A 15,901-nucleotide genomic window follows, 5' to 3' on the forward strand; every position below is an offset into this window, starting at 1 on the left:
ACAGATGTATTATCTGTAACCTCCGTCATGTCCTGTCAAAAAGATGAAGTGAATTAAGAGAATCCTTACTTTCCGATATTTTCCTTATTTTCATTCTGAATAACGGCATCCAATGGATTTCTTGCGATTTCCTTTTTCGTATCTACCTGTGTACTCCAAAAAATACAGAGAATTACCTGTTACGCGTGTCCTGGCATATCTGGGTGTTTGAAGGCTATTTGTGTGAAAGGGCACGGGATTCAGACACGTACCGGACACAAAGGCGGCTCGCATCCGTGCATATCTGAGAGTACAAACAACACGGGCAGGCAGTGTTTCTTATTAGACACGTCCCATGAAGGACCAGAAATTAGTGTTTCCGGTTGTATGTGCAGGGGTTTCTTATCCGGAAACACGGATGTCATGCGGTGGTATCCGCCATGGTTCAAGGCAATTTCATGCAGTGACCCCTCTGGTATAGCTGCGCTAACGCTTAACACAAAATGATTCTTTTAGATCATAGGTGACACATGATCAAGACTCACACCAAGAAATATGATACAGAACATGTAAAACACATGCTGCCATACAATTTCCGTGCTGTGTTTCTTTTCGTTGTCATTGCCGCTCTAGTAATATGGTGGAGATCGGACGTACATCAGGACAATGGAGATTATCAACGTTTTCTTGTGAACCAAAGGTATTTTAAATTGTCTAGCGATTTCATTATGCGTTCTTCTATGGAAATATCCGTGTATTATTTCAGTCCAATTTTTAAAATCTAAAGATTAATTTTTCCTTTTTTTAAATTAAATTTTCTCCATGCCAGGGTCAACGTGATCGCTAAAACGACCAACAAGTAACCCAACATAATCTTTATCCTAGCAGACGACTACGGATGGGATGATATCGGCTATCACAATCATTTTATACATACACCTAATCTTGACAGGTACTTGTCTATTAAAGCTTTCATAAGGTAAATTATACATATTGATTAATAGCATTGTGGTTATCTGGGTATAAATTTAAGAAACTTTTTAAGTTTAACTTGTCAGAAAATACGCTATAATTTGGTCAGATTGTATTCCGCTATTATTCGCAACAATAAGTTGCAAGGAAGGATTGTATTGTGATCAAATTGTTTTTTGTTGTTGTTGAAATAGTCTCCTACACTTGCTATATCTAAGGATTTACCACAATCCGTTTCTCACAATCATAACATCCTTTTATTAAAAAAGATAGAAATCACTATATTGAGTCTTGTAACTCATCAATGAATCAAAATTGGCATTATGTCATTATTACAAATTGCAACTAAATATGATCTTTAACCCTATTCAGACCGGGCTTTTTTGGTCATCTCTGGACCGGGGGGGGGGGGGTCTTTGTGGCCCACCACTTCTAAGTCCTATAACACTTAAACGACGTGTCGTATGGCCACCAAATTTTTAGTAGATGGTATAGACATAATTTTTGACAAGTATCAGACGTTTAAGTTACGTTAACGTAAAATGACGGAATTATGACGTCATCAATTTGATCAAACTGACCAGACCAATGAAAAAAAGGGTATTCTCAGAAAACTTCACGTTTTGCTACAAAAATGTAACAGCAAGGGCAGATCACAGCACAATTGTGTTTGTTACGACTGGTGTTGCCAATAACAACATCAATGACGTCAAAATGATGTCATAAAATGACATCATGCTCATCAAGATACCAGTTGGGCTCCGCCATATTATGTCCACCACCTTGAATTTTCAAAAATATTTTTTTTGCGACAAATAATCACAAAAGGCAATGGAAATAGACTAAATACATCAATTTAGATAGTCTTTGATGAAAATATACCAGGTGGTTACAAATTTAAAGGGATGATAGAGTCCATTCCAAGACACCATGAGGGTTTTTAGGCGATATTTATAATTAGTCTGAATTATTTTGAATAAAAGAATATCTGAGCCACAATAATTAAATCATTTTCAAAAAATTGACTAAGAAAATACTCATTTATTTGAATTTCTTTGAATATTTTAGAAACATTTTGAAAGTAACTGTACAAAAATATCTTTATTTAGAATAATTGTGAAACCTGTCTGTGATTATTTCACATTTACAAATATTTAAAAAAAATGGTAAACCTGGCCAAATGGTAAAATTAGTTTATTGCCCCCATAAAAGTAAGCCCTATTGTTGCATCTGTATATTTTTAGATTTCACTGCTGGGCACTGGTGGATCCTTTGTGGTGGGCCATTGTTGCATGGCACTCAACCATACTTTGCAAGGATGTGTGAATTTCTATATTCCCAGCCCACCGAACCATTTACAAAAAATGGTAGAAAATGGTAGAAAATGGTAAATAATGGTAGAATGCTGTTATCATTATTTAGAAACCATTAGAAGTATCCAATTCCACACCATGAATATTTCCAACGTTTTACAGGACCAAGGAAATATTTATAAAGTTGAAACAGTGTTAAAAATATTTCTGAAGTATCAAATGTCCTAGACATATAATTACAAAAGTTTAAAATCAATTCTAAACAACGGCAACAAACATCCGCATGGTGTCTTGGAATGGACTCTAAGCTAGTTTTTCTTGATCTGGTCGTACGGTCCGCTATCTGGATTTAGGGCTGATGACGTCATCAAATTAGCATAATTTATGCATAACTAATTATAAAAGTTATTCTAAATAACATAATATTTTATTTATGTAAGAAAAAATCAGTAATATAACAAATAAACGTGAAAAATACATTGTTAGAACCAAATTTAGCGATTTTGGCAAAACTGCCTGTCAACAAACGGTTGCTTTTAGTTTTGCTAAAATATTGCTGGCAAGAATTTCAAGAAGTTAGAAAAAATTTCCAATTTTTCTCAAACTTCTTGAAACTCTTGCCAACAATATTTTAGCAAAACTCACCAAAATTGGTGGCTCTAGCATCAGTGGTTCTGGCGTTATAAGACATCAAAGTTGGTGCAAAGCTCCCCCCGGTCTGAATAGGGTTAAACAGCCAGACGTTTCAGTATCTATTATCTTTGGTCAGCCATTGACAAAGGTATAAGTAACATGCTCATCTTTTTGATTCGTTAACATCGATACTAGACTGGCGTCCGAGGGAGTAAAGTTAGAGAACTATTACGTGCAGCCTGTATGTAGCCCGTCAAGGGAACAACTAATGACGGGCAGATATCAGGTAAGAAACTTAATTTGCCTATCCTAACACGGCTTAACACTCAAACCGCCAGATGGGGTCAAAACTGACTCCAGACTTTTATCAATAAGTGCCATTAGGGCATTTCTCGTTGAGAACAAATTTTCTCCCATGAGTTTGTTTGTATATATGTCTTAACTTCTTATACGTTTTTATCAAGATTGGCTTGTTATTGATTGAGTTATACTAGAGTGTTTATGTATATTTCAGGGATCAAAACTGACCCAGGCATTTTTTTAAACAAACTTCTGAGACCAACGCCTAAACTACTTATCGTATGACCAGGGAATTTTTAGAGAAAGATTTACTTGTGAAACGAATTTATGGTAACAACTTTTGTGTTATTATCATGTTATATGACGACGCCATGACATCTTGCTTACATTGGACGCCATCTTGGATTTTGACTGATGACGTCATCAAATTAGCAAAAATTATAATGAAATCATGACATTTACGTTGAATTTTAGAAGATGTCATGGACAAGTGTTGTTTGCCTAGAAAGCCTTACAACTTGAACGTTTTTCGCCTGTCTGAATTCAATTGCCATGGCAACATGAAAAATAAAGAACATTTTTTTTTACTCTCTTTAACTGTTTGCTATCAACGTATTCTAAAAAGGGTGCAAGTTTGGTGGCCCTAGCATAAGCCATTCAAAGGGTTTACGACATGGAAGTTAAGCGACATAAAAAAAAAAATCCCGGTCTGAACTGCGTTAGTGCAAAATATTGTCCTCATTATCTTTGCATAAATTATCATAATGAGCTACAATTACTCACCTAATCATGACAAACTGTCCCCCATAGATAGATAAAACTATACATATATACAAATCATAAAAAGTGTCAACAAAAATTGTATTTGTACAAACATTTTGGGGTCAGTTCTGACCCCATACAGTAATCAACGTCGCAAAAAAATGTACGGTGGTTTGAGGGTTAAACGATATTAATTACAATTTTTTATTAACAAACGAATAATTAACCATCAATTTTACACCTTCCCAGACAGATTAACCAAAATGTCCCTCAGGGTTCTGCTTGGTCCCCAAATGATTTTCCTAAATTGTTAAAATTATCAGAATGGAACTACATCAATTACACACAATTGCAACCATTTGTTGACAGGCATTTGCAGAAATTGTTAATTTTGCTTCTAACAATGCATTTTTCACCTATATTGCAACTATTTTCTTACACACATAAGATCTAATGTTACCTAGAATATATTTCGTAATTAAGTATGCACAAACTATCAAAATTTGATGACGTCATCAGCCCAAACACAAGATGGCTGACTATGTGACCATCATCATCGGTCGGCTGTCGGTACCTAGATGACAAATCTGCGTTACGGTGATCTGGTCGTTATAATCTCCTAGGCAATGTTGTATATACTTTAGATATGTGGTAGCACGGCGTCATCGATGTATTTACCGTGCGTTTGGACCTAGATGTTGGCAGGTTCCTCATAGGGCATACGCAGGATACGGCCCAGAAAGTCTTTTGTGCCTCGAGTGCACATGTTTAATCAACGGCTTTGTTAGTCTATAGGTCTAGAAGTAAGATACTTGATCGAGCCTTTGGATTTCCAGCATAATGCGAAAGCAAGAAGAAGCAAAGGAGTTGATCCTTTTTTTTCATATCTTGTTTTATGACTGGATTAAGAATAACTAGCTTATCATTCCTTAAAATTTGTAACTACCCGGTATTTGTCATCAAAAACATTCAAATGAGTGTATTTAGTCCATGTCCAATGCCTTTTGCGATGATCTATTGAAAAAAAAAAGTGTTCTTGAAAATTTAAGGTAGTGGACATAATATGGCGGAGCCCAACTGGTATCTTATATGTGCATGAATTTATTTTTGACGTCACTTTTATCTCATTGATATTGTTATTTGCAACGCAAGTAGTAACAAAAATTTTGTTCTGTTATCTGCGATTGCTGTTACAATTTTCAGCATAACTTTAAGTTTTCTGTGAATACCATTTTTTAATGGGTCCGGCCAATACATTCAAAATTATGACGTCAAAATTACGTTACATTACGTCAACATAGCGTCAAATCTAAACTACTGTTTAACCAACGATAGGGAAGCAAAATTCATGTATCTGTTCTGCAGAGTTTTTTGTTATAATCCATGTGTGTCACGCTTTCTCTAGATTCACTATGGGCTACAACACGGCGTTATCAGGAACGACCGTCCTCATGGGCTCCCTTTGGACGAAGTAACTTTGCCGCAACGACTTAAAGATAACGGGTACCGCACCTACATGGTTGGGAAATGGCATCTCGGGTTTTGCAAAAAGGAATACACGCCGTTATACAGAGGATTTGATAAATTTTATGGTAAGAATACATTATATCTTTATATGGTATAAATACTCAGTTAAGTTACATGTCAATTAGTAATATTTTCTCTTTTCTGGAGTATACATTAAAATATGGTTAAACTTTTATTAACCTACATCGTGATTACCATTTTATCTATGACTGCGCAAAAGTTTAATGTTTGTTTTCCTGACTCCTAACCGTTTGCAAAATGGCATGGACATCCATTCATAACGGTTTGACAATCGCAATAAGCTTCAACTCGAAGAAACTCACTCAAACTAGATTTCAATACACTTAACGCTATTCAAGTGGTGCCTATCTACCTTCCAGGAATTCATCAATACACATCCAACAATACAAACCCCAGGTGGCTTATAGTGACCCACAATCATAAGTATTTCTTATATTGCTTTTGAAAATACCGCGACTGATACAATATTATCAGCAAATTTTTATCTTCATGAATTTTCAATAGACTCAAATGGTCCATTTAAAGATTTTTGTTACTTTTGATTTTTGTTACATCCATGGGAGCGTTTTCCAATTAATTTCCATGGTTTTATGGGATTATATGTTGAAAAAGATGTATCTTCACTTCAGGTTGATGATCAAAAATGGCAGATTGAAAGTGGTGCTTAAATACATATAACGTCATTTCAAGACGTTAATTTGACGTCTTTGTCGTGTTCTTTCACAGCAGAAGTCCTAGATATTGATAAGAAACCCTTTATTGTTAACATTTTGTGTGGTTTCTTTAGATATTATAAGAATTGCCGAAATTAGCCAATAAAGCAACAAATGGAGTCATATTTACGTCATATTACGTTATAATAATGACGTATTTTACGTCATAATAATTGCCCCGTAGAGGAGATAGGCGACGCCAGGGGACTAAAAGCCTGTTGAGTCAGCATAACATGTTGTGCTGCCCCTACGGCTGATTAAAATGCTTTGGGACGAACGAACGTCATAATAATATCAAATTTTTAGAAATTATAAAACGTAAAGATCACATCACTTCCTACAAATTTGGTGATCTTTCAGTAAGCCGGTTTGAAACTATTTACCCTATTCAGAGGTGGGTGTGGGTGTGGGGGGGTGCTTTTGAGGCCTGCGCTAACTTTGATGTCGTATAACGCCGGAAGAGCTCTTGTTAGAGCCACAAAATTTGGTGAGTTTTCCTAAAATTTTGTTGGCAACAAATTCACGAAGTTTAATGAAATTTCCTTTTTTTCATGTTGCCATTGCAACCGTTTGTTGACAGGCAGTTTTGCCCCAAATCACTAATTTCTGTTCTAACAATGTATTTTTCACGTTTATTTGCTATATTACTGCTATTTTGCTATATTACTGCTATTTTGTTTCATAATTACATATGCATAAATTTCTGCTAATTTTTGACGTCATCAGCCCAAAATCCAAGATGTTGGACTGTATGTTCAGATCAAGAATAACTAGCTCTTTATCCCTAAGGATTTGTAAATACCTGACATTTTTTCATCAAAAACCATCTAAATGAATGTATTTAGTCTATTTCCAATGTCTTGTGTAATTATTTGTTGCGAAAAAAGGATTTTTGAAAATTCAAGGAGGTGGATATAATATGGTGGAGCCCAAATGGTATCTTAGATGTGCATTGATGTTGCTATTGGCAACACTAGTGGTAACAAACATTATCCTTCTTTTATATGCACTTGTTGTTACATTTTTGGAGAAAAACTTGAAGTTGTCTAAGAATACCCTTTTTCAATGGGTCCGACCAATACAATCAAATTGATGACGTCATAATTACGTCATATTACGTCATCGTAACGTTGAACGTCTAATACTTGTCTGATATTATGTCTAACAGGGGCAGCCCTAAGATGCCCGCTTTTTTACGGGCTCGAACTCACGGCGCGCCATCACTAGTTGCTAAAGAGTGAACAAGTTTAAATTTGATCAATGAATTTTTAACACATTCATCTAGAGACCATACTTGAATACTGGCAAACACCGAGGGCGTTATCGTGAATATAAATTCCGATTTTGAGCTGCGTTAAACAGTGCGCCCTAACTTGCCACGTTTTTGGAATTTGCTCTCTTCGGAAGCTGGTGCCCAATTTAGACAAACATAATATAATATAATATAATATAATATAATTTTATGATAAGCTTAGATTAGCTTTCTTTTGGCAGTAGAAGTGTGATTGTGTGTGCTTCTGGTCTCCCGCGACGAAGGCTAAATCTTTCAAAATCCAGGTCGTGATTTCATGGGAAATGGGCGAAATGCACTGAATGCGGCGGCCCGACTAACAAAATCATTACGAAAAATGACAACGCTAAAATCACAAAAAAACTCTGTGTACGTATTGGTAACCATATTCGACATCACTCTGTGAAGGTTTATTTTCATAGACGGTACGAATCATTTGTTAGAGTAGCAAATCTTTTCGGCGTTCGCTCGTCTGCCACCTGTGGAGCCACACTCCCTGGGGAAAACAGCGACCGTGAAGCTTATGTTGTTTTTTCTATCGTCTTTTTCTCAACAAACATTAGAAGACCAATATTTTTGGTGTTTTGTGAAGCTTTATTTCTTATGTGTATAACAGTTGTGTGGCTGTCTTTTACTGGTTGTTTATTTATGGACACGAGCAACCAAAACCCAGTCACAGGTGACCACAGTGATTCGGCGCTACCAACATTATTGTGAAAATTCTGTATTAACACAACGGGAGGTGAATATGTGTAATTTTTTTAATAGAAAAAAAAGCTGTTGGATTGGACTTGGTTTATTTATTAATCATCATAGTCAGTGGCAACAAACACGGCCTACTTATGCATAATAAGATCAGCAAAAAATCTGGGCATCTTAGGGCAGGGCGCATCTTAGGGCGGCGCGCATCTTAGGGCGCCCCCCGTTATATCATTTCCTAAAAATTTGGTGGCCAAACAACACGTCGTTAAGAGTTATAGGACTTAGAAGTGGAGGGCCTCAAAAGCCTACTGTATAACATTATCCATGTACGATTTTGTTTAAGTGCTTTTTCAGCTATAATACATATCACTGTTTCAATAATTTCGTAGTATTCTCTTTTCTAAATCTGTTCGAAATATATATGTTTTAGCAGTACGTTTACGTGTTCTTCAAGGTATTGAGAAAAATCGTTTTTGATAAAACTATGGCTTTTCTATCAAGGTTTTTTGACAGGCAGTGAAGACTACTGGACTCACCGCAGGTACAAGGGGGTTCGCGGGTTGGATCTTCGAGACCAAGATGAGCCTGTCTTGGATGAAAACGGCACATACTCTACCCATCTGTTTGCCAGAAAAGCAACTGATATGATTTTAAAGCATGATCAAAACCAGGTAAAGTCTGCATATCATGCCTTAAGTCACCACTTTAACCCTCTAGCACACGACATTTTTTGCGACTAAAAGTACCGAGTGGGGTACAAACGGACCACAAAATATTTTGTTCATAAAATCTCTGTTCTAATTCTTATCGGTGGTCAATTTACATACATTGCTTCGTCAATGTAAGAGGAATATTTTGACATATTTAGGTGTTGCTAATTTCACTCATCATTATAAATTAAGCAAAACATCAGATGGGCCACTTTTTGCACTAAACCTATTCTGACCAGAGAGGGTAATTTTGAGGCCCTCAGCAACTTTTATGTCGCATAACTCGTGAACGTCTAGTGCTAAAGCTACGAAACTTGGTGATATATCACAAAAAATTGTTAGCAAATATCTTTTTGTCGATAAAATAGGTTTATCATTTTTCCGGGTTGCCATGGCACAACACAAAAAAGGTCGAATGCTTGAGGGATAAAGTAAAGTCTGACAAATGATACTTTCAGATCTTAATCAGCCAGTAGAACATTCGTGGAATACCAATATCTCCTAAGAGAATTCCAAAATCTTGTGTATGTGTATACATTTTGCCTTTGTGATACATTCTCGTACTCGGTTGCTCAAAATTTCCCCGAAGTGCGTTCACCAACCTCTTCATTAATTCTTATAGCCGATGTTCCTGTACTTGCCATTTCAAGCTGTACACGGACCACTCCAAGTTCCAGAGAAATATTTACAGGAGTACATGCATATAAACTTTACTGTTGATCGGATATATGCAGCTCAGGTGACAGCTATGGACGAAGCAGTTGGAAACGTTACTAACGCCTTGAAAAACAGTGGTCTGTGGGAAAATACGGTGCTAATATTTTCTACTGGTGGGTAATAATATTCTATTTTTTTTAGAACTTGAGGAAACCGGTGATATAGATGTTGATTGTCGTAGCTTAAAATGACTACCACATGATCGTGAGACATGATTGAATACGCAAAATCTAGCATACGTGACTCATCAATATGAACTTCGTGTTTTATGTTTCTCACTTTTATATGTATTCTGTTGTTCAATATAGGTTTTATTACTTTATTACTGTAACAGTAAGGTTAAAAAGGTAGAAGTTAGAAACTTAGTTCCTATGTATGTTTTTTTTTTGTAATCGCAATATCCAAGTTCTATCTGAATTTAATCCAATGTTACCTATAGACAATGGGGCAAGGAGACATACAGGAAGTAACTGGCCCCTGAGAGGATGGAAAAATACGCTATGGGAGGGAGGAGTACGAGGTGTCGGTTTTGTCAACAGCAACCTGCTAAAGAGAAAAGGAAAGACAAGTGACGCTCTAATCCATATTTCTGATTGGTTTCCTACTTTACTTCGCATTTCCGACGGATCCACAACAGGCACCAAGCCCCTGGATGGATTTGATGTCTGGGATGCTATAAGGTATCACGCAAGCTATATTGTACTTCAGATTGCAATATGTTCTAATATTGATATCAAAAATAGATAAGCCTTTTTAAATCAACTGCCACAGAGTCTTTAGATACTTTGATTTGGACCCCGTATATATACTAAAAGTTAAAGTTTATAAATTTATTCATTTCTACACTCTCTGCTAGTCTTGGTTACTCTCGATCGGTAAGTCTCTTCAAACAGTTTTTTTTTTTTTTCAAAAATTCCCTTCATACAAAAATAAATGAATATCATTGATATTTAAGTGATAAAATTACAAATAGATAACGTATCCTTTCATGTTGGTCAACTGAAAAATTACACAATAAATCAAAAGAAACTGTCAATCAGACAAGTGTGCAAATGTGTCTGGTTCTTAGCTCCAAAATCATTTTTCTATTTGCTTGGACGGTGTGGCACTTAACACTGTTACTTACTTATAGTACAGACAACAGGTTAATGTAATATTTCCTTTTACCTTCAGGACCGAATTCAGGTATCCATTTGTAAAGAACACCTGGGTGGACTGAGGAAGATAGTGTTAAGTGCATTTCCCAACGTAAGGGGTACAGCCCAAGAGAGTATTTCCAGCCAAGAACCTAGAGTAGTGAATTTAACATGACACAAGCAGTATAGCTGCTCAGTTTTAGAGTAAAGCCTCCTGATTTATGAAAAAAAGAACTATTGTACATTTCCTAAAATCAAGGTTTAAGCCCTTAAAACATATTTTCAAAACATCTACTTTACACTTTTAGCGTAAGATTAAACATTGGTCTAAATTTGTGATTTTCGTAACTTTGACGCAGCTGCAAATGTTAATGACAAGCTCACATTTGTAGGGAATTGCATACAATTCGCTTGTTCTGTTAGCTTTGGGGGGAAAACGGTATTAGAAAGGCATGTAAATTTGATGTGCAAAATGTTAGCCAAATCCAGTCTTTGCCTTGAGTATTATTGCTTTATTTTTACAGGCATCTAATTTGGCTTGGTAATGTGCATACCGGTTTAACAAATAAACTTTAACCCTCAAGCACCCGACCTTTTTTTGCGACAAAACCTTTTGTTCATAAAATCTCAGTTTAACCCTATTCAGACAGGGCTTTTTTGGTCATCCCTGGACGGGGGGGGTCCTTTGGAGGCCCTCCACTTCTAAGTCCTATAACTCTAACAAGACGTGCCGTAGGGCCACCAAATAATTAGGACATGATATAGACATAATATCTGACCAGTATGTGATGTTTGAAGTTACGTTGACGTAAGATGACGTAATTATGACGTCATCAATTTGATTATATTGGCCGGACCCATGAAAAAAGGGTATTCTCAGAAAACTTCAAGTTATGCTACAAAAATGTAACAACAAGTGCAGATAACATAATAATTATGTTTATTACGACTTGCGTTGCCAATCGCAACATCAATGACGTCAAAATGACGTCATAAAATGACGTCATGCACATCTAGGATACGAGTTGGGCTCCGCCATATTATATCCACCACCGTGAATTTTTAAAAATACTTTTTTGCAACAAATAATCACAAAGGGCAATGTAAATAGACTAGAGTCCTTCATTTAGATGGTTTTTGATGAAAAAATATCAGGTAGCTACAAATTTTAAGAGATAATTAGCTTGTTATTCTTGATCTAGCCATACGGTCCGCCATCTTTGATTTGGGGCTGATGACGTCATCTAATTAACATAATTTATGCATATATAATTTTCAAATAATGCTTAATAATATAAGATTTTATTTATGTAACAAAATAGTAGTAATATAGCAAATAAATGTGAAAAATACATTGTTAGAACCAAAAATAGTGATTTGGGCAAAACTGCCTGTCAACAAACGGTTGCTATGGTAACACGAAAACACTTTGTCAAACTTCGTAAAATTGTTGCCAACAATATTTTAGGAAAACTCACCAAATTTAGTGGCTCTAGCGTAAGTCGTTCTGACATTATAGGACATCAAATTTCGGGCGGGCTCAAAAGCCCCCCCCCCCGTCTGAATAGGGTTAAATTCTTATCGGTGATCACTGTACCTCAATTGCTTCGTCTAGATAAGATGAATATTTTGAGATGCTAAGGTGTTGCTAATTCCAGCTTATCATCATAATTTATGATCTGAAGGTCCACGATTTTCCCCAGACCTATTCTGAAAGTGGACCTTTGAGGCTTTCAACAACTTTTATGTCGCAGAACTCATGGATAGGTAGTGCTAATGCTGCGAAACTTGGCAATGTATCACAAATATTTGAAACATTTTTTTTCAATAACGTAGGTTTGAATTTCATGGGTTGCCATGGTAACAAATTTTTGATAGGCATATATTAGCCAATATTGATTTCAAACAAGGTTTTCTTGGTAAGCTACACTTGTTTTCTTACAACGTTTAATTTCTATAAAATTCAATGTAATTTTCATGATTAAAAATTAATTATTTATGCTTATTTCATGACGTCATTGGTCAAAATCCAAGATGGCCGCACTAATTAGCTAAACGACGTCATAATGTCACATTATAAGGTGATGACACAGAGGTTTTTGTTAGGATTTAATTTCAATTTTATCATCCTCTGAAAGTTTGGTAGTCATACAATAGGTAGTTAAGAAGTAAGTTTCAAAAGTTTGTTTTAAAAACTACACATTTTTGCTGGGGTCTTTAGGAGAAGGTTTAAAACATATTGACGGAAAAAGTCACTGAATGATTTTTTTTCTTTAGATCCAAATAGTTTAAATGGCACTACAGAATTTAGGCTTGGGTCTAAATGGACCCCGATGGTGTGTTTGAGGGTTAACAATCAATAGAAAATATACAATCAGACACAGGTTAAATTTTTTCTTTAAAATGAAATCTAATTTGAAATGCTATTTCCATCTTTTTTTTTTTCTAGCAAAGGAAAGACTTCTCCTAGGAAGGAACTACTACACAATATTGATCCATTTTATGACGACCAGACTGGATCATACTCGCCTTTGTCTTATGATAACATTTTTAACACATCCTCGTACTCTGCACTTCGATCTGGGGACTGGAAGTTATTGACGGGATACCAGGGTGAGTGACAAACATGTCTCTTTTTAAATCTAAAAAATACATTTGGATACATCCATTTCCTTTTTAACAATGAATGATATAACAAAAAATGGCCTATTACATAAAGTAACGCAAGAGCATGGTTGGAACTGCAGTGTAATGTTTACGTTCCAGAAGATAAATAACTCAAGGAAATTTAAACCAGCAGAAACAGGAGTTATACTACAGATGATTATCTAAACATAGACTACTATAGGTAAGAAATATGTCCGGAAAACAGGAAAATAAACAATAACGGGGGGGGATACTTAGGTGTGCTATCGTTCTTAAACATCTTTTTTTAACTGATTAATGACCAGCAATTTTATTGTACTTGTACTTATTTTGTCAAAATCTGTCTAAAAAGATGTCGCTGTCTTGTAAAGGGTTAGGAGCCGACTACGGTGCTGAAAGGGAATGGGGCTGACATTCGGTGCAAATGTAACCTCAATACGAACATTTTCTCAGATGTGGTTATTAACCAATCTCACCGGGAAGAGACTTACTAGACTTAGTACAAAGATGAACATTTGCATGAAGTAAGGATAGTCATGTATTTCAAAGGACACAGGGTCAATACCATAAGAGATTTAAAGCCCGGAGCCTCTTGACTCTGAGCAGTTACAAAGATAAAAGCTTAGAAATAGGGAGCATCGCCTGCAGTTTATCATTGGCGCAGTTTGATAATTGATAATCTAACATGGCATGAAAAGCGGGAGTTACCAATAGCGACAGATGTCAGGTTTCTTTTGCGTTTTATGCCAGGGGTCATGGTTAACTGACGTATGTAGAATTTCAGCTATTGTAAAGGCCAGCATTCCCAGACGTATTCATCTGAATTTATCAATACGTGATTACAAAATAGCTTAAACTGACATCGAGTTAATTTGCAAAATCATGCCCAAAGGCTTATTGCAGAAACATTCTCGAGGGAAACAAAATACAATTTAGGACATAGCACTAATGTTCAATTAGCTGAAGTTGCATCTTATTATTTGATTTGACTTCTTCTTAGAAGGCAGTGGTTAATGAACTGTCCCACACCCTGCAAACTAAGTGGGTTTTGTGACTTCAGTAAAAATGAAGTCTTTTGGTGATGACCTAGGTTGCAAAAACTGGGTGAAATTGTAGCTATTGTTTGGAATAATCGGTTTCTTTCAACCTCATAGTGAGGACACTGACTAAAAATGTTTTTCATTTTCCACCTCATTCATTGAGCAATATTAAAAAAAAAACTTTCGTTTACAGGCAGCTTTTTATAGTGGCCTCTATTGATCTCCAATGGGTGTGCACTATTCTTAATTTACATATGGCGCACCTTTCATCAAACTTATTAAGTTACAGATAATGTTCCATTGAGTACTTAGATTTTACACTTTTGCAAAACCTTAACAAACTATTATCTACAGATAATTAGTGTAAGAACAATTGAACATACATATCAATCAGCCTTTTCTTTAACAAAGTACATATGTTCTTACCATATGATGTAGGGTAAATAGTGTTCCATAAGATAGAATGAATAGCCTGAATTATCTAAGATTTCTTTAATATGACGCGGCCACTATTTTCTATATTGTGTTGTTGACAGAGTAGTGCGTCCACATGTAATAGTTGTGTAGAGATGTCCAGTTGCTTCAGCCTTAGGCAGTATTTCCCTTCGCGGACGGATACATCAATATGTGTTGTAAACCATATGAAATGCAGATCGGAGTGGCTACAATTAAAGCCGTAATCGTTAATACCAGGATGATTAACGGTGTGCCTTTTCAGAGAAATTCATTTATTTTAAATGTGTCGGTATGTACAATTATGGGCTGTATTTTCAGGAGCTGGTTGGAACAGGCGACGGCCATATAACCATGAATTTGAAGAGTCACCAGATCCACCTAACAAACGCCTTTGGCTGTTCAATGTTCGCGAAGACCCAGGGGAGAGAAACGATCTGTCTAAGATGCATCCTGACATTGTACAAGACTTATTGGAGAAGTTAGCCGTATACAACAAAACGGCCGTACCAATATTTTGGCCAGATCCTGACCCAAGAATGAACCCTCAGCTGCACGGGGATGTTTTTGGACCTTGGCTGTAGAGGCGGTACAAAAGGTTGCATTATCATGATATACCAGTATATATACTTCATTCTGGGAGGCGATAACCCTCACTGTGTACAAGTAGGCAAATATATCCACGAATGTTTATACCGTAGAACTAATAGTGTTAATGACATGCTAGACCATATATGTTGATTTAATCATACCTATAGATATCCATATATTTGTGTTTAGTTGTACTGTAAGTAGTTGTTATACATGTAGACCTTACGAAAGTCGCTGTACTTTTGTCGTGTCAATAAAGATTGTATATAGGCAAGTATCAGCATAAGATGAAAATTTGTGTTTGAAGTGTTTGAACTGTTTTTGTTTAGTAGATAATATTTCAGTTGTCCTTGCATCTATTTCAATGTATCATATATCTACGGAAAGCGTGTTTA

At 36.0% G+C, this 15,901-nt stretch overlaps 1 protein-coding gene across 1 annotated transcript; it reads left to right on the plus strand.

Annotated features, from left to right (window-relative positions):
- The first annotated feature begins 336 nt into the window (after positions 1 to 336).
- LOC118430580 (arylsulfatase B-like) lies at positions 337 to 15,629 on the plus strand. Its single transcript, XM_035841549.1, has 9 exons — positions 337 to 679; positions 809 to 931; positions 3,093 to 3,183; positions 5,365 to 5,551; positions 8,715 to 8,884; positions 9,546 to 9,753; positions 10,080 to 10,320; positions 13,226 to 13,389; positions 15,237 to 15,629. The coding sequence occupies exons 3-9, from the start codon at positions 3,166 to 3,168 to the stop codon at positions 15,497 to 15,499; spliced, it is 1,251 nt and encodes a 416-aa protein (XP_035697442.1). The 5' UTR covers positions 337 to 679; positions 809 to 931; positions 3,093 to 3,165; the 3' UTR covers positions 15,500 to 15,629.
- The last annotated feature ends 272 nt before the right edge of the window (positions 15,630 to 15,901 follow it).

The sequence above is a fragment of the Branchiostoma floridae genome, chromosome 1, assembly GCF_000003815.2.
Source record: "Branchiostoma floridae strain S238N-H82 chromosome 1, Bfl_VNyyK, whole genome shotgun sequence".
NCBI lineage: Eukaryota > Metazoa > Chordata > Leptocardii > Amphioxiformes > Branchiostomatidae > Branchiostoma > Branchiostoma floridae.